The following is a 24,413-nucleotide window of genomic DNA, read 5'->3' as shown; positions in this document are numbered from 1 at the left end:
TTTATGAAAGAAGAAAAATGTATTATATATAACATACAAGAGCTCATTCATCTATCCTGATTCCTCTGGGAGCAATCTCCATTTCTTTCTTCTTTATTTATTATGATTTGTTTTGTCCAGATATCAGAGCTATAAATATGCTGATACACGAATCTGTAGCCAATTTAGCATCCATTTAATTATTTCCCAAATTTTCAAATACATTTGATGAATGTCACCTTTATATTCTTACATACCTCTACAAAAGAGCTTGTAAGATGTGCTTTTTAAAATTATTCTTCTCCATGTAAGGCTATAATTACCAAAACCCTCTAACTTTCCAATGACTAACAATAGGCTGCAGGAGCACTAAAAATAAGTTGTGAAATCAAATATATTAGTGTGATATAAAGGAAGAGCATCATTAAAAGAAGAACAGGCTATTCAGAGAGTAGAAGTTTAAGGGATAAATGGCAGATGAGCGTTATAACATAATTTACACTTAACTTTCATGTTTTTAATAGACCTTGCAGCCCTTCAACTTTAATATAATTGAAGAAGTTGAAAATGTTCAGATAGTACAGTGAAGTGGTTGAAGCTCAGGAAACAATTCTGTGAGTAAAAGAGGAAAGAAGAAATTATTTGCTACGTGGAAAGACACTGAAGAAAAAAATGTCTTAAGTAGTGTTTAACTTGCATTTTGAATATCAAACCAAAACAATACATGGAACTTAAAATAGTTCTTTGGCTAGTCATTTAGCAGTATTTGCAGGTTCTCACCCCAGGAATTGTTTGCTGATTCACCTGGATTTAGATTATGCAGAAAAACATGCATTTCTTAATAGACGTGATATTTATAAATCATACTAGCATCAGCCTCCTGATGGTATCATTCCGAATATTTGTGCTTTATGCTTTCTAAATCTTTTTTCTGCCTACTTTTGGTAGACAGAGTAATCATTAGTATCCCCATTTTACAGCTTAGGAAACTCAAAGAAATTAAAGTAATTGCCCCAGTGGAACCCACACCTAAGTGTACATGAATGAATACAATTCTCAAAGAGGGAAGACCAGCTATTTTAACCATAGTTGGGGCTGCTGACAGGACCTAGCAATGGGACACAGAGAGTAAAAGCTTTCTAAGCAACAGGGAAATCCTCAGCAGGGGGTTCTTTTCCTACCTTCAGAGCCAGCGAGACTTTTCAAATCCACACCGCAGCAATTCTGCAAAAGCTGCATTGTGTATTAGGTATTAGCTGAATTTGTCTACACTGGAGGTGGGTGACACAACAGTGTTACAGACCCACAAAGATCTGTTCAAGGGGAAATGGGAGCAGCAACAGAGCAGTATAAATAGAGTTCGTGAACCTGTCTCTTAAGGATTTTTCCTAGACTTTAAGGAATTGGAAATTTAAATGCTAGAAATTCTTTACTGTTGTCCTTTGGGCTCTGAAATCAGAAGTAATCAGTCTGATATTCGGCAGCATGTGAACAGAAGCATAGAATGCAGAAACGTGGAATGCAGAAGTCAGAAGGCAGAATCTGGTCAGATACCATTTGTGGTTCAAGGTTTCAGGGGACGTGTTAGATTGTAGGAACTGATAATTAACCCTAGAACTACACTAGTGACTTTAGTATGTCATTTGTAGTTCGTGTGTGTGTTCTGTGTCATAACCTGTATGCGATTTGCTGTTGTGTGCCCTTTCACTCCTTGGAGAGGCCAGGTAAACTTAGAAGAAAAGGTGAGAACTTTGAAGACAGATGGATGCGTGACCAATCCAAAGAGTCTAGGTTATAGCAACATGATATACTGGGAGAGTTACTTAACTTCACTAAGCATTAGCTGTCCTCTGTAAAATCAAAATTCTACCATTCCACCTTGAGTGATGACCTGAAAGACTTATACGACAATTTATATATATGAAAGTTTCCATTATGGTAAATATTAGCACATATTAGGCAACTTGGCAATTGTTATTATCATCATTTCAGGTTTTAATCATTGTCTAGTAAAACTTACGCAGTGTCTGTAAGAGAGAGAGACACAGAGAGACAGAAAGAAGCTGTCTTAGTGCAGGTTTGACTGACCTCTTAAAATGTGTTAAAAACAAGACAAGAGGGGGCCAGCCTGATGGAATAGTGGTTAGGTTTGCACATCTTGCTTCGGTGGCCCAGGGTTCATGGTTTCAGATCCCGGGCGTGGACCTATATACCGCTCATCAAGCCATGCTGTGGTGGCGTCCCACATACAGAATAAAGGAACATTGGCACAGATGTTAGATCAGGGACAATCATCTTCCTCATCAAAAAACAAACAAACAAACAAAAACCAATACAACAGGCCCAAAATGGAGTTGTTTATGCTAAGCTCCACGTCACCAAACTGAGCTTGACTTAATTACAGTTTCAGCTCTCCCAGAAATGGAATCTTAAACCAGTCACTCAGGAATCACCTGATCAGCACTAGTTAGGTAATCTGCCTGATAGACCCCTGTCATCCCTTAAAGGAAAGTAACCTTGCAGTAACTAACCCACTTTTTTGCCAGTACAACATACATGTTCCTGCTCCCTTCTGCCTATAAAAGCCTTTCATTTTGTACAGCTCCTCAGAGCTCCCTTCTATCTACTAGATTGGAAGCTGTGTGGTTGAATGGATTTTTGCTCATATAAACTCTTAAAATTTTTAATATGCCTCAGTTTGTCTTTTAACAGATGCATACTATGAAGGACTTCGCCTAAGTAGAGAGTATTCCTCTTTGTGGGTGTGCAAATAGCACATCTAATACCAAAGCAGATGATACATAGAAGAATAGAAGAGAAGATAGATAGACACCCCAAAAGGGTCATGGATCTTAGTTCAATGCTTTTCTCCTAATCAATTTTTATTTTCCTGATTTTATTAATTGCTTCTAATATTTGTAGGAAAGCTTAAATTTATTTAAATTTGTTTCACTGCTTTAATTTATTCACAGGTCACATTGCAAAAATTGGTATTTTGATGTGGTCCTTTGGATAGAGAGTCTTTATACTCTTTTATTTTTGTAGAAAAATTGCCATTGTTTTGTACACCTTCCCTCAACTTTTATGTAACCTGATTTTAACGCAATTTTATTTGCATCGTTTTTGCAACAATTTTATGAAATTCTTGCACGTTTCATGAGAAAATCCAAACTCTTGTACACTCCTATGAACCAAATTATGATATAAATAATTTCTGCTTAACCATTTATTTATATACACCTAGCTGCATAAAAATGAGGAAAACATTAGAAGCAATAATATAAAATGTTTTCAAGAACTATCAAATAAAATAAGATCATCAAATACATTTTAAAAGAAAAGATAACCGAAATTTTTTGATCTAGCAACTTCATTTAGGTCCCTGTTTCTTGCTTTATAAATTTAAAACTTATACTTCTATTCAGTACATATCGTATTATGACTGAAAGTAAACTAGCACTAAAAAATTGAGTTCATCATGCTCTGGTATACAAGAAGTGACAGCTAAATAGAGGTTCAATCATGAACAAATTTGAATCCAAACTGATTAGTGTAAAAGAAAAAGTAATTTGGGGAGAAGGATACTTTACCTAAGTAATAGTGAAAAGCTAAAATTTAAAATTTGTAAAAAGGAATTATGCTATTCTTTGAATATTAACAGTGATGTTACATATTGAAAATGAGGTGAGTGCTACAATAATAGATAGCCTTCTTACCATAATGAAGGGGGTGGCTGTGGTACAGGGGTGAAAGCATCATCAGATAAACAACAAAAGTTCCTTGAGGTCTTGTTTATTTTAGTATTTTATGAAAAACAGTGAAAGTGAGTTCAAAATGAAAAATTGCCTTTGGTGGAAAAGAGATACAATTTTTCAACATTTTTCCAAGTTTGTTTTATATTTTTAGTTCAGAAAAGCCTTAATCATATTAAGCCTTGGGAAGAGGTGTTAGTATCAGATACCTAAAAGCAAGTGTTCTATCTGGTTTACTGAAATTCATTCACTTTCAACCTCAATGCATCAATAGTAGCAGGGGTATAGAAAACTACAAATGCCACGAATTTCTCCTTGAATACAACTGTATTAGGCTTGCTAAAATTGACTGCTATGGGGTCGGCCCCATGGCTGAGTGGTTAAGGTCGTGCGCTGTGCTGTGGCGGCCCAAGGTTTCGCTGGTTTGGATCCTGGGCATGAACATGGCACCGCTCATCAGGCCATGGTGAGGTGGCGTCCCACATGCCACAACTAGAAGGACCTGCAACTAAGATATACAACTATGTACAGGGAAGGTTTGGGGAGATAAAGCAGGAAAAACAAAACAAAAAAAGAAGATTGGCAACAGTTAGCTCAGGTGCTAATTAAAAAAAAAAAAAAACCTGACTGCTACATTTCTTAACCTCTTCTTCATCAGGGAGTCACATACCCACAGCGGCCAGTGTTAGCAGTCACTCTATATTGTTGTACACAAGCAACACACAAAAGCAGGTCCAAGACATTGTTCTAGACTGACCTAAAGCTATGGGGCTAAGTCTATCTTAATTTTACAAACTTGTCAGCTGAACATCACTGTGCTAGAAACCTTTCAAAAAGTCCGCGCACTCTCCCGTGCTTTTGATTAAATGTTCTGCATTAAAATAATAAGAATAAAATAGTAATAGTAATAAGAAGAACAAGAAAAAGAGGAAGAGAAGGAAAAAGAAACAAAGGTTTTAGAAGACATAAAGAGAAATGTGCCAAATTTTAATTCTGCCTCCTTATAAATTTTTAGACACAGACTACTCTGAAAGTGTAACTTTCAATGTAAATGTAAGCATTTAACCCCTCCATCAAACAATAATCTTTCAAAACAATGACAAGAGAATTAAAATAAGACAGCTTGTGGTTCCAATTTTGCTGTTCTGTAAAATGAAATTATTTAGAAAATAGCAGCTTCCCGTCCAAGGGGCATCTTCTTGTACACACATACCAATTTTTCACTCCATGACAGCCCCATAAAAAATAAATTCTAGACTAAATGAGTTTAATACATGCAGTAAAACATTTCTTTTACAAAATTCCTTAAACATGAGTGGTACATTTAAGTGAAAAAAAAGAGAAGGAAAGAGAAAATTGATTCCATTGTGTTCCAAAAAATGCCAGTCTAGGCAGACAGAGGTTTAACTGTGGAGTTTAGATAACATGTTCTTGTGCATCGAGTTCCCAGATGAGTCAACATTTCCAAAAACCACTGACAAGATGTCTACAAATACAACACAGACATGACCAGGAAAATGACAACTATTCCATTAAGGAGACAGCTGGGCAGTCAAAAAGCGTCCTGCAACTAAAACTGTTCACAAGGCTTCTGAAGGGGCAACTCCAGAATATTTTCTGATATTGCTGCAGAGAAAGATTTATTTTGAAATAAGCAGTATAGAAAATATTACACAAAGGTGGTTTTGTGGTAATTACTGCTCCCAAAGACCGTTTCTTCATTTATTGGCAGGCATGGTAAAATGGAAATTGTTAATGAATTTCAGAATTAAATAACTTGAATAGGAAATTCATTGTTCAGTCAGAACCTTTTTAAAAAACTGATTATTTGTAATTGTTATTTGACACATAGACTATGGTAAGAAAATTCAAACCAAGAAAAGTCACAAATCTACATCATCAGTTTGCTAGCTCCATTGACTTAAAAATTAGCAAACATCCTGGAGATGGTGCCCATGGCATGTCACAATCTTGCTTGCTTCTTTCTGTCACTGCGGATTGAGGGAGGAGGGCAAAAGCAGGCATGAGATTCCTTTGATCTTATTTGTTTTCACTTTTCTCTTGATTCAGAGACAATAAAAATGGAACGAGAACAAAAAGGAATGAGAAAAGAGATCAACCCAGGGATAAAGAAGAGATTTTTACAAAGAAAGAAATCAAATATTACTGGACTTTATGCCAATAACATAACACAAAGCTCCAGAAAATAGATGCTCTGTCAAAATTTATGCTACCAAAATCACGCAAGAAGTGGAAAACTTGAAAAGATCAATTATTGTAGAATAGATTGGAAAGATGATTAAATAGCTACCATTCATGAAAGTACTAGGACTAGATAATTTCATAGAAGAGTTCTAGGAAATATTAATAGCTCCAATCCTATTCGAACTACTCCAGATCACAGAAGGAAATCTCCCAATTTATTTTATGAAGCTTGAATAATTTGCAAAATATTACGAGTGAAAAGCTATGAATCAATCTCATTTTTAAATAAAGATGTAAAAAACTGGAAATAAACATATTGGAAGTAGAATACAGCAGTTGAAGCAAAGAATAATATAACAGACAAGGTATAGTCTAGTAAAGCAAGGTTGCGTTAACATCAGAACATTTATCAACCTAATTGAATACATACAAAATTTTAAAAAGATATATTATCACAGTAATATAGGTCAAAAACATTTAATGCCATACATTGCCATTCTTGACAATTGAAGGAAAATACTTAAATATGGCCAAAGGCTATTAACTTAATACCAATAGCAATTACACAATAAATAGCAAAATAATAAAAACTTTACATTTAAATTCAGGATCTTGACTGAGATTCTTGCTTTTGTCATTTATATTTAAGATTTTCTTGGAGAGTCTTGTGAATGCAATTAGAATATAAAATAAATACTAGTAATATTAGACAAAAACGATGACAGTTTTTCTTTAACAATATTACTTGAAAAAAAGAGATGCTAGAAAAATCTCACTGTATTAATAAGTGAATTCGGACATGATAAATATGCCAAAGCAATATATATGTCCATTTTAATAATAAGCACTTAGCAAGGGAAAAATATTCCATTCACAATTGTTATAAAGCCTACAAAATATATAGGAATAAATTTAACAAAAAAAGCATAAAATATATATGAAAAAAGTCTACTATGTCTTATTAAAGATCAAAATGAAGCAAAAGATATTAGCATGAACTGACACACTAAGTTCTTGGACAGGGAGCCTAAAACTCATACAGTATCCCTTTCGTCAAACTCATTTTTTGAAAAAGCAATTTCAATTATAATCCTAATAGGTTTGGTTTTGTTTTGAATTGAATAGAATGATTTTAAAATTAACATTAAGAAATAAATGCTGGAGAACAGCCAATGAAAGTATGAACAAGTGAAATATTGAGCAGACTTGTTTTACCATCTGATGGACCATAATGTAAACCCACTGAAATCACCAATTAGGTAGTGACATAGGAGACAAATGAATCAGTATTGAATGGAGAATTGAGGAAAAAAAATCCAGTATATACGGCAACTTAATATAACAATTAAGATATTTCAATTATTTGGGAAAATAAATGGTGGCACAAATGGTTACCCATATGGAAGAAAATAGTGCCTGTGCTCTATTTAATATTAAATATTGAAATGCATTCCAGATGAATTAAAATTTTACTAAAAAAATTAAACAATAAATATCTTAGAAGAAAATATAGGAGACTAGATGTATATAGGACACAGACACTATAAATATTTTATTAGATAAAAATTAAAATAAAAATTATTTTGGCCAAAGTGACCAAAATAAAAACATATAACATAAGAGAGATTTGAGGAAATTTTTAATACATATTGAGGGATGACAGGTTAATTTCTATAATATCAAAACAGCTTAATATCTATAAATATAAACTAACAAGAAAAAGATAACCACCTCAAAAAATGGACAAAGATTTGGACATTTTACAGACTGTAAATTGATTTAACATATCCAAAGAGCAATCTGGCATTATTATTAAACAGAAAACGTTCATGATAAGTGAAAAGCAGGTAACAAAATAGCATGTATAACAAGATAAGAGTTTTAAAAATAAAAAATTAAAAAATAAAAAAATTGAATAAATAGAGAAATGTTTTTTTTAAAATGATAATACAATTATGTCCGGTTATGAGGGTTTTGAATGTTGTGGTTTCATTTTTATACATTTCTCAATTTCTTTTTTGTACCCAAATGCCCTTATCTTTCTTCTGTCTTCCCCAGGTTAACAACTGGCAATTACAGTCTACCACTTGCTATTATTTAAGTGTAAAGGAAAAATAATTGTCAGCTCAGTAAAGAGAACTTACTAAGTATATAAAGTATAGATATAGATATATTGTGCCATCATCGCATGACCTATTAAATATTTACTGCCTGTGGCTTGTCTGTCTTCCCCATAAGAGCTCGGATTTGGTCTCTTCACTGTTGAATGCAGTGCCGAAAAGAGTATCTAGATACAGTAAGTGCTAAATAAATATTTGTACAGTAAAAGTATAAAGTATTACTTTTATCAGAAAACAAATCTATAAAGCTTTTTTATGTGTTTCTTCGGAAAAACTTTGGCAGTTCACATATTTAGTCTTAAGATTACTAGTGGCCAACGTTTAAATTCATCAGAACCTCAAGAGAAAACAATCTAAGGCACAAGGAAAGCAACAGTATGTCAGGATTGAGACATGAGATAGATTTTTCTTGTGAGTCTGTTTAAAGCAATGCTTTCACCAAAATCTTTACAATAAATAAATGACATAAGTCTGTTTCTTATAGAATCACTTAATGTAGGTTAACTGACATATTGCTAAAATGCAATTCAGGAGTAAAAACTATCCTGCACGAGGTAAACTGATGCAGTATCAGTATGGAGTGCTGTTTGCATTATAGAGGGTCTGGAAGAGCACATGGACCACTTATCCTTTAGGCTATCCTCCATAAGTATCATCTTTCTTAACTGAATTTTTGGTAAGTATTGAGGGGCAGTGATTTGAGGTTTTACTGAAAAGTGCTAGGAATGCAGATAGTCTAATACTGGTTAACTGGATGCCCATGTGCTTTAACTGGCAGTCACCTGGTGGTTGGAACGATATCAGGAAGTTGAGGAGTCAGACAAGATTGTAAGTGACCAAAAATCCACCTACTCTGGCTCACAACCAAGGTAATGAAGTACCACAGCAGAATCATGGTTCTTTTCTAGAGAAAACATTGGGTTTACCTTCACAGACAAAGGGACAATTTACGTCCCACAAAATCCCCACCCTAAAAATTTGCCGCAATTGATTTTAAACTAGACCATTGTTTTGGGTGCATGCACCCAAACTCCTCCTTTAGTCATAAAAAGAATGCCAAGACACTGCCTGGTGTACCTTATAAAATAATCTGGTTGCAAAATGCAAACCTAAGTAATTACATTATATAAAACTGTGTATAGGATGACTAAATATAGGCTAGTGAAATGTTCGGAGGCTTCTCCCCATATGCTCACTGTCATTTTAGAAAAATAGAACTATTCATTTTTGATATTAAATACTTAACATACCAGGTGTCTAATAAAGACACTCAGTAAGACACTCTTAGTTTTGGATAATAAAATCGTGTCATCTACATATAATAGAGCATTTACTATTTTTATCTAAAAGTGATATCAAGTTATTAGGAAATAGTCTACAGAGGGTGTAGGACACATTCCTATTTGGTCATGCCTATATAACTAATAAGAAGTTGAAAAGTTCAAAACTGAATTCTTAAACTTTTCCCGCAAATTGTTACTCTTGCTTTAATCCTTGCCTTGATGAATGGCTCCAGCATTACCCAACCTCCTCTAAAAACATCTACAAACCTATCTGTCTTTTCATCTCTCCTTTCTCCCATGTTACTAGTAGCTTGGGACCATTCTCTACATACAACCCCAAATTATCTAAAGAATGTGTCCTATACAATCAATTTAGCACAGCCAATTATTTTCTTCACCATCTGTTCCCTGTCTACATTTTGAGCTTTACTTTCAACCAGCCCTGGTGTAGCGGCCATGTGGATCTAATATAAATTAATAAAAATGCAACAATTAAACATCTCCCCTCCGTGCTTTTGCTTCTGTTATCTCCACCTGAAATTCTCCCCTTTTCCTGTCTTCCCAGTGATATACCACTCATACTGTAAGCCTTAGCCCAGGTGTCATTTCCTCTATAAAGCAACTCCTGAAACTTTCCAGCTCCCAGGTTGACTTGCCCAACCTGTTCTCCAGACCCTGTTATATCCTATCCCTACTTCTCTCTTTGATATTATGAAAAGTATTGGATTTACTTGGTTACATATTTGTTTTCACCTCTGTCAAAATATAAACATTTTGAGGCTTTGTTATTATGGTATACCTCCTGCATGGCATAGCACTTATCATATAACAGGAGGCCAATTAATGGCTTTTTAAAAGGTGAAGAGATGCTAATAGTCATCGGATGTCCACATTGTATGACAATGTCATTTTCTCAGATGTCATTGAGAAAAGGAAATGACTCCAAAGTAAAATATGCACTTTAATAGTTATTGTTCCACTTTTGATTCAAGAAGGCAAACTGAGCACGCAACTTGTACAGTCCTGTAACTATTAGCAGTAAAACATCAGCAGCAGAGGTATTTCAACCAATTGCTGGAAGAGGAACACTAGACTATAAGTATTGATTAACAAGCAGAGTGGAGCGGTTGACAGTCTCCGATATGTGTGGATGGGCAACAGACACAAAGGAAGCTGCACGGCTAGGCAGAGTTATTTACACTCTGGAGACTTGGGGGGCGGGGGGAGCCTGTGAACAAAGGTGAGTATAAAAAGTGGGCCGGAAAACCAGGATAATGCTTCTACCACTTTTGGAACCAGCCACACATTTAACTCTCTGGAGGAAAGAAAATAATAATAATAAGTTAACAAACAAACAGCTATAATACATAAAAACTGTTAAATGAAATTATCTGTGGCTAACAAAGACAAATGTTCAAAAACACAGAGAATCATGAAAAGGATGCACGCAAAGTCCAAAGCTGAAGACATTCATGTTTTCAAATCAAAAGAGCCTATGAAATTTTAAATTAGGTCCACACAGTCTAAGTGTGGACCTAAGATGAATATTTCAAGAACTTTTTAAAAAGTTATGTACAAAAGAATGAAGAACCCATTGATAAATTTCATATCAGTAACACTGCTTCCTAGAATGAAACTGAACAATTACTTCAGTGCTCTAAGGAAAAACAGTTCTCAACTTTGAATTCTGCATCGAGCAAAATTATTGCTCAAGCGTATAGATAAAATAAACCCAGGAAGTTGTGAGAAGAATATCAGAAAGAAAACACAGAGGATGGAAGAAAGCATGACTCTAACTCAGGACAGCAGAGCGGGGAAGACAGAAGTCTAGCAGTCTAGAGAGCGACCGATTTAGATAGGACAGCAGGATAGAGTACCAGGAGAGCAATCTCCAGGGAGAAGAGCATCTCAATAAAACAAAAAGATGCAGATAAAATCATGGTCAAATCTAAATGCCAACAGGAGAGCAACAGGTTTCCAAAATAACAACAGAATGAATACCAAGCAATAGTTTTAATGAGTAAGAATTGGAAGTATATTTAAAATACAGTTTTTTTAAAAAGGCCAGTTTTCTCTATTAAAAGAATAAAAGACAACCAGAAACTCCCGTGTGGGGTAGAGGGGACTATAAAAATAAGGGGGGCGGATTTCTCTCTATTAGACTATATATACACTCCGGAAGAACTATGAAGAGATTAGGACCAGCTAGAGAGGGGTAAGTAAAAGGACTTTATTTTACCACAAGTCAAATTTTACTTTTTGACTTTTTAAAAATATCTACATGACTTAATTTGACATTTTATTTTAGAAAAGAAACTAGTACATACACATATATATCACAACATGTCCCTTTTTCAAAATTTTTTCCAAAAATTATCGTATGATTTACAAACATGGATTTAGACTGTCAAAATATAATTACTTATATTTACCACATTCTATAAATCTTTAGTCACAGCCTAACGCCAAAATGTGAACACAAAGCATCTTCTTGTAGAATAAATGGCCCACATTTCCCCAAGGGAGCACATCCTTTTGAGAATAAATTGCATTCACCATGTTGCATTATTACATTTATTTTAGGACTACAGGCTAAATCCATAAAACTGTAATGATATTTTCTTTTCCCCTCCCAGGCTTATGGTAACAGACTTATTTTCACAACCACTCTAAGTCATTAGGAGCATTGTTAATTTACTACTATCTCAAGTCTCTTCATCTCTAATCTGCATTGATTTTCTGTCCTGAACACAGAAAGTGCACATTTTTAATGCTTTAGTGGCAATAAGTTTTCTTTTGGATATTTTTTTCTCCTAGAAAAATTGAATAAAAAAGGCAAAACAACTGCTTGAACTTAGATTAATGACTTCCTAGAAGTGACCATAAGGAATACATAAACTTTTAGGGAGTAACATTATTAGAATGAAAGAAGCATATGACCTGGAAATAGGACATAGGAAGTGCTTCTCATTTATTGTTGTTGGTTACATTCTCTATGGGGACCTGACCTCCATGAACAATTAAAATTCAAATCATGGCCAATCTTCAGTAAATAGTAAATTCTAGAAATTTAGAGAAGTTCTCTTTTCCACACATATTGAGTATGTGACTATTCTACTCTGAGGTATCTATACATTTCTCAAACTGCCATATCATGTTTTTACAAAACAGGTCTTAGCGTTGTCTTTTGGTGTTCCAGTCACCATGCGGCCGCTAAGCCTTACCCAGGATGACATGGGAATCCTTGTCTTCAGTATGTGGGCTCATGGAAAGGCAAAATTAAGGAAGCCAAATGAGGCGATGCCTTATCAGAAACTGCTTCATTATTGTCTTTCTATTCTGTGCCCTCCCTCAACCGGGAGAAGAATGTGTGTCAATTTACAGCAACACTCATTGTCAAGTACATATAATACATTTTTTAAAAAGTAGTAAAATAACCCAGAGTGGGCTAAATTGAGAAACCGAAATTTAATACTATGTATTTTACTATGTAAACTAAAAGGAGTATTCAATTCTTTTCTTTACTATTTTTGAAGAATGGACAGGGTTATACTCTGGTCCACCCTTATCCAAGGGGGATACATTCCAAGACCCCAGTGGATGCCTGAAACTGCAGATCGTACCCAACCCTACATATACTATGTTTTTTCCTATACACACATACCTATGATACCGGTTAATTTATAAACTAGGCACAGTAAGAGATCAACAACAATAATAATAAAATAGAACAAGTATAACAATATACTGTAATAAAAGTTACCATAGATCTTAGAAACCTCAGCAAACAATTATTTTTTCTTTCCTTATTAAGTCAAGAACTTTCACCTTCTCACTTAAGGAAAGCACTTTACAGCTGCTCTTTGGCATATCCAAATTGCTAGCATCACTACTCATGTGCTTTTGGGCCATTATTAAGTAAAATGAGGGTGACTTCAATACAACCACTGTGATACCGCGACAGTCTATCTGATAACCAACAGGCAGGTAGCGTGTACAGCCTGGAAACACTGCACTAAACGATGATTCATGTCCCAGGCAGGATGGATTGGGACGGTGTGAGAATTTATCACACTATTCAGTGCGGCACACAGTTGAAAACTAATGCATTGTTTATTTCTGGAATTTTCCATTTGATATTTTCAGACCTCGGTTGACTGAGAGTAACTGACACCATGGAAAGTGAAACTGAAGATAAGGAGGGACCACTGTAATAACATAGTCTAATCGTTTAATATCCTTGAAACACAAGGAATGAAGATTCATGAATATTGGCTTATCTTTCTAATCATCACTGCCCTGCTTTGTCAAATTAGCTTTAACTACATTATTTTAATCTCTTGATTTTTCAGTAACAAAACAGAAAATCAATCTCTATCTTCCCCACTCATTCAATTTTAGATTAGTTATTGTAGTCTAAACTGATGTCATGGAAAACTCTGCAATAGGTGTGATAATATACGTACATACATATTTTTGGTACATAATATGGGTATTTTTTCAATTACATAGAAACAAATTCCTCCATCAGTTATTTGAAGCTCTTTATAAGTAACAAATGTGGAAAGAGATATTTTGTCATTAATTAATATAGAATAATGTATATTAGGTAAAAATTATATGACATATATGCATATATATGAACTACCATAATCAAAATGCTGATTAGTATCAGAAAATAAAAAACACCATTTTAATTCACTATTTCTGACAATTCTGTGGTATTGTTCTTACACAAGAATAAAATGTCCATCACCAAGGATTTTCTCTTCTTAATTCTTGAGACATGAGATCATTTCCTCATTAAATGTAGAGCTAAAAACGTAATCCTTGATACGGAAATGGCAGACCACAATTTAAAACCTAAATGCTTTTCAAATTGAGAATGCCATGGTAGATTTTTAATTTGCCAACAACTTACAAGTCCCGTTTTCATTTGTCAGTTAGATTGTGGCTCTCTGAAGTGAGCTCCTCACAGGCAGTTCAATGCCTTTGGTAGTAGCATGATTTTGGCACTCAGGAGGACCTGGGTCCACATCCTAACTCTGTGATTGCCTAGTCATTATGAGTTTGGACAAAAGTTTTGCGAAGTTACGACGAGATTTCCAGGATTTGTAGAGGAAGGTAATGTAGGCTCCTCTGTGGAGGGTAACAGAAATGGTAACAAACATAAAGAATCATGATTGTTAACAAATATTACTGTCCTCTTCTCTGTCTTCATGAAATTTGAGTAATGGATTTTTAGCTATTTTGAATGTGTTTCTAGTTTTGGGACTAGATTTCTTTGGTTAAGCCAGTGGGTCCAAACTCTGTAAGTTATTCTTTTTTCTTTCAAAATAACTGAGTTAAATAGAAAGAAATAAAGAAAGGGATGGAGGTTGGGAGGAAGGAAGAAAAGAGGAGGATAGGGAAGAAGGGAGGTGGGAGGAAAAAGGAATAAATCTTTTTGAGTGTTATGGCAACATGTCCTTTGGCAATATCACCAAGAAAATTGCTGTGCCTTTAGCATTTAGGAACCTACACACTCCTCAGATTATTTTAGACAATGTAAAGCAGTACAACTCATTAACAGTTGTTTGTCATTAACTAATAAACACTGGATATCCCAAATCACATTCTGCTTGCTGGTGTCTTTAGCCTAAATGAAGATGCACTGGCCAATTCCATTTACAATACAAGGTAATGCTTTCATGGAAGCCATTTTTATGTATTGATTTATAAATTATTCCACCCGAGTTAATCTGGCATTTCTTTGAGATTTGATGCTATCAAGAATTATAGAATATAGATGCTTTCTATGGATTCTGGCTTCAGATTTCCTTTGCTTGGAATTGAAATCATCAATTTCATTTTCCTTTAACATACTACATTCCTTGAAACGCCAGAGGCCCTCAAAGGGTACTAATGAGTTCTTGTTCTAATTAACAGTTTTCAATTTTTCTTCTTTGCTCTTATGAAAGAGAAGATTAGTAAAAGAAACAAAAGTCATTACCAATACTCTCTAAATTTTATTCATTGCTATCATTCTCAGTGTTGCAGAGGATGTCCATATACTTTTTTTTTTTGCATTTTTTAAATCAAAATGTCTCATCAATAATTCGAAACTCTTTACAACTAGCAAATGTGGAAAGGGACGCTTTTTCCTTAAACTCTATTTCAGGGCATCTGCCTTTTTGTTTTAGCAAAATTAGACCTAACAATAACAAAGCCTCACGTTTACACTTTTCAAGATGATATTTAAATTTTATGATTTTTAAAGCAATAGAAGTTATCACAAAGGGAAAGGGAGTTAATTTTAATAAGAGAAAAATAATAAACATCAAAATGAAAATTTATGACATTTAAAGGGTAAATATCTTTACTGTGTAATCCGTATATAAAAATTGTTGTGATAAACACTAAGACTCCAGGGAAAAAATGGGCAAAGAACACCTAAAGACAATCCCCCAGAAAGCAAATAAAAATGGTTAATAAACATATGAAAAAGTCCAACTCAGTAAAGAAATGCAATTCGAAACAAAAATGACATGTTTTCTCCTATCAGATTAGCAAATATGAGAACAGATAATACTCAGGATTCGCGAGGGTGCAATGAAATAGACTCTGCTGTGCATTGGTGGGAGGATAATTCAGTAGAATAATTTTGGATAGGTAATTGTCAATTATATACTAAGAGCTTTCAAATTGTTCATATTATTTAATTATACCTAGGTGTTTCTCCTAAGGAATGAAATCACAAATGAAGATGAGGGTATTTTTTATGGAGATGATTATAGGGAATTATTTATCATAAAAAATATGGGAACAATAATGTACAGTAATATATAACATCATAATTTACAACATAAATGTTATATATGTTATATAGCATAATATATACCCATAGTGTAAAAGGTTAAATGGACAATGGAATAGTCATATGAATTTCAAAATTGTTTGATATAACCTTAAATAAAGAAATTAAGACACATATTTGAGATATAGCACAATCAGATGTTTCATTTGCTCACACAGGAAGGAAATATGGAAAAATATTAATAATAATTTTAAGTTGTGAAATTATGAAATATGAGTAGCTTTCAGTATGTGAAATTGTCTCTATTTTGATACCAAATTTTTTATAATTCAAAAATATAAAATGATAAATGTAGAAATCATAAAGGCCTACATTTTTAGGGGAGAGGAAAATAAATTTCCTTGTTAATATCTATTTCTCCAGTGCAGAGAGCCCGTAGATATCCGTAGATATTTCTTAAGTGCCTCAATACATTATTGTTAGTTACAGCTTGCCCCCAATTATGCATTTTTCTGCTAAACTCAGATCCTTCATTGACCAGCATTTCTGTTATCTATGATTCCATTCAAGTTTCTTTTAATTGTAATTCCCTTTGCCATCCTTGGGCAAACTGAAAAATCTTAATTCCATTTTTATGGCAAATTCTCTATTTTCCTGAATCCACTTTCGACCTTCAACATGGCGTTACAGTCATTAGATATCATGAATTTCGTTATACAGAAATAGTTCATTAGGGAAAAATTACACAGAAATAGATAACTAGAATAGAAATTAGAACCAAAGCCTGAGTGATACTGTAACACAAACCTAAAACACACAATGTTGGTTTTGAGGCAAGTGAGGAGACTATCAGCGAAGACAGGAAGAACCATCAGGAAGTTGTTTTTGAGGACTGCAGAAAAGAGGATTCACGATAAATACTTTCAGAACAAGTAGCTTGACTATTGCCTGTTAATAATGCAAAGATAGAAAATATACCTATAAACTTGTGGATCTGGCTCAGGGGATTTCCAAGCAAACAGTTGACGGTGTTGTCATCTTTTAGCCATACATAACATGATATTGTAAGAGAGAGATGAGCTGAAGAAGGGACAATTCAGTTTTCAAGCAGAATTTAGAGAACATATTTCCAGCTCAAGACTTTCTGAGTTGAAAAATATGAGTCTCACATTTACAGATCTCCAGCCAGCAAAAGGTTTTCCAAGAAAGACATTGTCTCAAGGAAAAGATCAAATTCAGAATGCTGTCTGCAAGTCAACATCAAATCAAAGATGTAGCTCTAAGACACATTGTTAAGACCTCTGAAAGATTTCAGAGACTCAGCTCTACAAAACTTCTAACAATCTTAAATGTGTCCCAAGGCACCTTAACTCTTAAGTAATGCTAGAGGTAGCAGCCTGTCTTGAAAAGATTTGTGGGTGTGTCTTTCATCTAAAGTGATGGCAGTATAATTTAATACATAGAAATCCCACAAAATATTTTTGAGAAATAGCTTGGAATAACAGGGACAGAAAGAGTTCAACGAATAGCTTGGAAGACCTTGATCTATTTTAAATTGCCTGTCAGCCTATTGCTAGTCTGTACAGTTTAGTCTTATTTTCAAATGATAATAATAACAACAGGGAAAGAATATTATGGCGAACATTTATTTTGCACTTCTTAAACACTAAGCAGTGTGTTAAAGACATTTTATAGAATATCCCACTTCCACCTCAAAACTAACCTCCGACTACAAGAACTTCATCAGAAATGGAGATGACATATTTGTATGATGATACTCAGAAGGACATTATTTATAAGAATAAAATCATGGAGGAGCCTCAAAGTCTAGTGAAAGAAGAAAGTTGAGAATTTTTCATAAATAGTCTATAATCTTTCATATAATGGCTTATAGAACTTTCACATTTACAGCATCGCCAGCAGCAATGAATTCAAGCATATGAGTTAATCGAGTTATTACTTTCATTTTAAAGGTGGGAAAACTAAGGATTGGTGAGGTTATGCTGTCCAAAATCACAAAGAATTTGGTCGATGCAAGATTTCAATCCTGGTACTACAACTTTGGAAGACTCACTCCCAAAGCCTGTACTACCCTCCTATACTGGGTGAAATTAAAATTTATATAAGATAATGAACAACGCTATTATATCTTGTGCATTGAAAAACTTCACTCTGCAACAGAACCCATCTTACTTTTTACAAGATTTATGCATCTCCATACCCTCAGAGGTGACACACACTCACTTCTGAGCATGCGCCTGGAGGAGAAGACTATGGGCTTTTCCCTGATCCTTAGCCAGACAGTGGATCCCTTGGTTCCAGCACCCACCTTATTGCTTGTTTCAGTACCAATGAGCTTTATCTGGGTTCCAGATGACAGAGAAAACAGGTCATAGGAGGGCATCTTTTATGCGAAGGAGGCCCCGTGAAACCTCAGAAGGCCTGTTGGGTTTGTGTTGAATAAGGCAGAGCTTTTATTGCACTATCTTATACACATGCCTTGGCCACAAACTTGCTTTATAATTTTAAACAAATGCCTATGGACTTTTCCTTTGTCAAAAATAGAAGAAATAGAAAAAATGATGAAACTAAAAAAAAAAAAACTACATTAATGAAGAACTATAGCTGAGATCTGAGGCACATACAAAAATAAAAAAATCCTAAATTATGGTTCCCATAGCAACTGCAACAGTCACATTTCACTTTATGATAAGTAAGTTTAACTTGAGTGGGAATGCAAAATACTTCCTCTGAGCCAAAAAGAGAATTATGGAGAACACAGAGACTGCGGGCCAGACTACTCTGGCTTTCAAGTAGGTTAAATATTAACCCAAATATATATTGATATTTTCACATCAATAGTATATGCTCATTTGTATTGATTTTATACTATCCTTATTCAATTTATAAAATATGATTATTTAAAATGGGAAAAATTCCCATTAAAATCCCTTAAATCAGAGACTATGACTTTATAATTTGAAAATAAAGGGGCACAGTTCTGCTTCTAATTACAAGAGAATATTTGCTGAAAGTACAATTTATGAAAATACAATCTGATTAAATTCACTGTCATGTGCTTTAAGCTCGACATTTTCAGTGACAGTAGATGTAACCTGAAAATACCAAAAGAAACACATGGTACTTTAAGGAGAGGATATACATATAATTTTTCAAGACACTGTGGTTTTCATATCTTTCTCTATTTCAACAAAATTTTTAAAAGGCAGGAAAGGTACTTACTCCTGTTATGTACCGAGGTCTATATTGAATTGTTCCAAATAAACCAAGAATGACGATAATAATATGTACAAAATTTGCCAGGATAGGTGCCCACTGATATCCAAGGAAGTCAAATATTTGCCTCTCCAGCACACAAACCTGGAACAGCAAAACAGGAGATACAGATGAGCATAGTGGTGAGAGAAAAAAAGGATCACATGGATGCATAATTAGCAATTACAACTGTGTTACCATATCTGGCACTTGTCTTTATATCTAACAGTGAGAATGACATTTTCAGGGATATTTCAAAGGAAGACTACGGAAGCTGTGGATCCATAGACGGATACAATCCTTTCAGAGAAGATTTTGTGGAGGCATCAAGCAGTATTCACAGGATGTCACTGTGTAGTCACAGGGTAAATTATATTGTCATATGCGCTGTCAAACACTTGAAGTCATCAACCAGCAAGTTCGGGAAGTCTACAAGAAGGGTCTGTTGTTAGGATCTGCTCAAATGTCCTTGTAGAAGTTGGGACTAGAGCAAAGGAGGTTGATGTAGAGGAAAAAGAATTCTTCAGCAAAGTCAAGAGACCCGGATTCTGGATATAGGCCTGTCCCTGAGCAGCTGTAGTGCCCCAGGCACATCATTTCCATTCTCCGAGGGTCTGATTCCTCATTTGTAAAATGCAGGACTTTGACTAGTATCTAGGGTCCTTCTAACCCTAATATCATAAGATTATATATCAAACATGACTTTTTGTCATAGCCGGTTACCTAAACTAACTAGGTCAAAGAAAGGCCCAGAAGGCAATTAAAACACAGAAAACAATAATAAAGCATCACTATTATACAAGCAAGGAACTGAAGTCATTTCAAATTATCCTACGTTCATCTGTGCTGACAACTTCACAATTAAGACATATGTAAAAATCTAAGCAGTGAGAGCAAAATACCAAAACCAATCAACCAACTAACTAAACAACCAACCAGACAACCCAAACCCGAGATTGGCCGGTAGTCCAGAAGTGCCACTTTATACTGAAAAATGAAACCTGGATAGCTGGCAAGTCTCTCATCAGATCTAACAACACTAAGGGGATAGTGTGTGTTAAACCCAGCTGTATTCTTCCTGCCTGTCCTCAGGTGGAATGATAATAAACTATCTGCTCAGAGTAAAACATTGTAAGAGGATCAGATGTTTTGCACAAAGATTCAACAATTTTTTTCAGCCAGATTTTAAATGAAAATGATTTTAAAACCCCTAAGTTACTAACATCATTATGCTTTAATGATATTTCTTGTCAGAAAGACATACTAACTCTTGAAACAGTGTGCTTTTAAATTAAATACCTGTAGCTCAGTTTGAAGATTTCTTGAATGAGCATTATCCCCACTGTACTTCTTTAGCTGAGCAGCACATTTTCCCATCAGGCATTGAAAGAGAAAATAAACTCATGACAACTGTTTGCATAACACCTCTGTTTCCTAAGACACACTGGGTACCATGGAGTAGCTTTAACAATAACAGTCCAGCCTCATCAAATCTTCATTTTCTCTTAATGTGGGCAGTGACTTTTAAAAAAGAGAGAATCTACTTCTGTTCTACTCTGCATATTCCAAAATCTACAATACCCACTAGAGTCCCAGAGTGGAATGCAATATTCCAATTGATAAATAAACAGATCGTCATTGAACTTGCGTTATGACCCCAGCCTCATAAACCTTAACCTGCCTTCTGTTGAAACATTCCTTCAACTGTTATCATGCAGTCAACACTTCATATAAAGGAGACCCATTTGTGATGTTAGGCAGTATCACGTACGCCTTGTTTTTGAATCCATCAATGGTACCAAAAAGTAAGTGCTTGTTCTCAGAATAGCATCGCTAATCATCTATATAAAGCTCACTCCAACATAGAAACATCTTATCTTTATCCCATGAATAAACAGTAAGTAGGAATGGAAAACAGCAGCAAGACGACTCTAAACTCCATAAATTTTGAGCACCATAATTGTGGGAACGCAGCAGGGAAAAAGTATAGAGGATGAAGTGCATCCGTCAAACAGTGGGAAATCTCTCCATAAACACACCAATTATGGAAGAAAATAGCAGTAATGTTGTTAATTATAAAAAAATATATAGATGATAACATACTTTCTAAGTCTGCAGTGCTAAAATGAAGTTACATCACATGTATCAGCCTGTTTCATGACAGAACTAACAGTTCCATCAAACAGTACTTAGAAGCTCATGCAGACAATATGTTAATGTACAATCCTTCACTTAGCGTATTTCTGCTTTTTTTTTTTTTTTTACCTCTTTTTGATTGGCCCTATTAGCTGTATCACAGGTTCTGTAATTTAGAGCTAGGACTGAAGAATAGAAGATTTTCTGAAAAATTCAGTGAGTATAAACAGAATGATAATTTATAGAAGTAGTTACGATCCTTTCCTACGAATTCCTTCCAATAGGAAGTATATTAACTATGAAATTTCTGCAGGGTTGGAGAGAAGAGAATGAATATCTGTTAAAACACTTAACGATGTGCTGAGCATTCATACCATTCCCCAGTCATATATTATCTCATTGATTCTGCACAAAACCCAGGGAGGTAAGTACTATTGTCTTATTTTCAGATTAAGAAATCTAAGGTGTAGTATGGCTAAGTGATTCTCCTGAGATCTCAGAGGTGCCGAAACAGGAATTCAGACCTCTGTGCAGAGCCCCTGCACTATGTCCCTACTTATGGACTTGAGTTACACCTGGTCCAAAAACAAAAGCTTTCACGGTTCATTCTGCAGGCCTATGCTGGTGAGAGGATATAGGTTACCTTTTACCTGCCTCATTTATTTATTTTGGAATGGTGTAGAGAATCTCTTTGATAATACTTGTCAGTTTACGACATTATATCAGCATTGGTCAAGGCAAGCTCTTTTTTATTTTGTTTTGTTTTATTTTCTTATTTGCCTCCTTCAACCCATGTTCTCAGTGTTACTCCCTTTTTGCTCATTGGACCCCCATAATGTATTTACTTTATGTCCTTTCAATCACCTGACATACAAACATATGTATATGGCCTTGAAAACCATACACTGCTGTTGTATGTCATTTTCACTAAAAATTCTTATGGTATGAGCTTCTTTCACTCTTATCTATTTTACTCTATATAAATTTTGGTTCTTTGTGTTTGGCTTCTGCACAGTGGCTAATTATAAATGCATAACTTGTTGCTTTCCATAAAGAATTCTATTTGCTTCTCTTACTATGTTTTATGAGGTATTTACTTTTTAACATAAACAGGGGCTAATCTTTATCAATTACTATTTCTGTGTCTATTGAGATAATCACTTTCTTTCCTTGTAGATCAATGTGATTGATTATATTGACAGGTTTTGCCATGTTCAATTGTGCTTTTTGTTTTCCCCCTGGGAAAATCTCTACTTGGAATATTATTTTTATCATAATTTCAGTTTGGGTTAAATAAAATTTTATTTAAGAGTTTTATATCTATAAACTGACCTATAAGTAAATTTTCTTTTTCTCTCTTGTCTGACTCTGTTTTGAAGGTTGCTCTGGCCTTAAAACATAAGGTGCAACATTTATTTAAACACTTAAACTTTGAAGAAACCATCCAGTCCCACTCACTTTCCCCAAAAGAAACTTGCGTCAACCCGGGGAAGCAGTGTTAAGTGCATAGCTCTTCAGGAAAATATTATCAGGAAAATAAGACGCCAGCATATAGGCAAATATCTGTCACATACACGCATATGTAAATTCTTTTCACATCATTTTATCTACATAAATGGGATTGTAATGTAGATATGGCTTTTCACCTTGCACTTCTCACTTAGCACATCCTGCATTTATAGATCTACCTCATTATATCCTAATAAAAAATTCCATTTTAACAGATATTTAATTTGTTTCCAATTTTGGCTATAACACACATAAGTGTGTTAAACCACTTTGTATATAGTGTTGACATATCCATAGGCTAAACCCCACAAAGTGGAATTCTGGGTCAAATTCTGTTTGCAAAATCCCAAATACTATAACAAGTGTTAATTATTCTTTGATATCTATGTTCGTACTGGTAAAACACCAAAATTACCCTTCTCTTTTGCGTTATAGTAAATGTGAATTCTAATAGTTATTGTTCATCTAGTAGAGTATGCTTAAGCTAAAAATGTTTTCAAATACCTTTCTGATAATTACCATTAGGTAAAGTTTATCTTACTTTCGATGACAACAAATTTCATAAAGAACTCCTGTGAAATTTCCAAGATAAATAAATTTATTGACTTTCAAACTGGAAGAGACTCAATCCATACTCTTCAATCTACACCCGAGAAATCTGAGCCCAATTAAGTTAATAATTTGTGAAACTAAATTTGACCTCTTAATAGGAGAGTATTCAGTCTGAAACACATTTGCTTCAAGTGTTTGCATGGCAAGTGGGAATCCTACATGGGTTTCCTAGGTAGCCATTGCCATTTAACTTTATTAACAAGGAAGTCACATGTACATAAACACATTAAAATACTTTTTAATAAAAAGCCAAAATGGCATGTTTACAGCTAGTTGTTTTCGACTGGTGGAACCCAGAATAGATTTCTTTGAGACATTGCGTTTTGCAAATAAAAACTAAGATTTCTTAGTCTTAAATTTTCCTCCCAAATATTATTATAATTTTATATGCTTAAAATTTAGCTTGTGAGTTATTACAAATAATACAAAATAAAACTTTTATATGGCCTTTGAGAGGAAAAAAATAGGCTTTCTATTCTATCATGGTGGAACATGGGTTCCTTGATTAAAAAAATAAAATGAGTGTGTTATTAAAGGCTAGCAACAACCAAATTAAGTTTCTAGTGCTAACCTATAAATTGAAATTGAACTTATCAATGGGCACCCCCTGTCCTCCTCCTGTACTTTCCACTCTCTCCTTCAGAAACCTGAGCTTCCAGATTGTCTCAACTCTCAAGTCTCTGCGGAAAGATGTAAGATAGACTTAGATTTGGACGCTAGTCGAGTGGAATGCTCCCATCCAAAG

The 24,413-nt window shown here is 34.5% G+C and overlaps 1 protein-coding gene across 7 annotated transcripts in view; it reads right to left on the bottom strand.

Moving 5' to 3' along the window:
• The window catches only part of NKAIN2 (sodium/potassium transporting ATPase interacting 2), a 928,721-nt gene that overhangs the window by 480,585 nt on the left and 423,723 nt on the right, over positions 1 to 24,413 (bottom strand). For 4 of the 7 annotated variants that reach the window (XR_011522093.1, XR_548477.2, XM_008542782.2 and 1 more), the window contains exon 2: positions 19,379 to 19,516. The exons of 1 other annotated variant lie outside the window; for it this stretch is intronic. Coding sequence is in view for 3 of the 6 variants with exons in the window: in XM_008542782.2 (XP_008541004.2) it covers positions 19,379 to 19,516 (138 nt within the window). In the remaining 3 variants the exon portion in view is untranslated. Of the gene's footprint in view, positions 1 to 19,378; positions 19,517 to 20,710; positions 20,804 to 24,413 lie in introns of those variants that run through there. 2 more of the 7 variants (XR_011522092.1, XM_070556968.1) reach the window with 1 other exon arrangement.

Source organism: Equus przewalskii, chromosome 9 (assembly GCF_037783145.1).
Source record: "Equus przewalskii isolate Varuska chromosome 9, EquPr2, whole genome shotgun sequence".
NCBI classification, from domain to species: Eukaryota; Metazoa; Chordata; class Mammalia; order Perissodactyla; family Equidae; genus Equus; species Equus przewalskii.
This window is presented reverse-complemented; position numbering and strand designations above follow the sequence as displayed.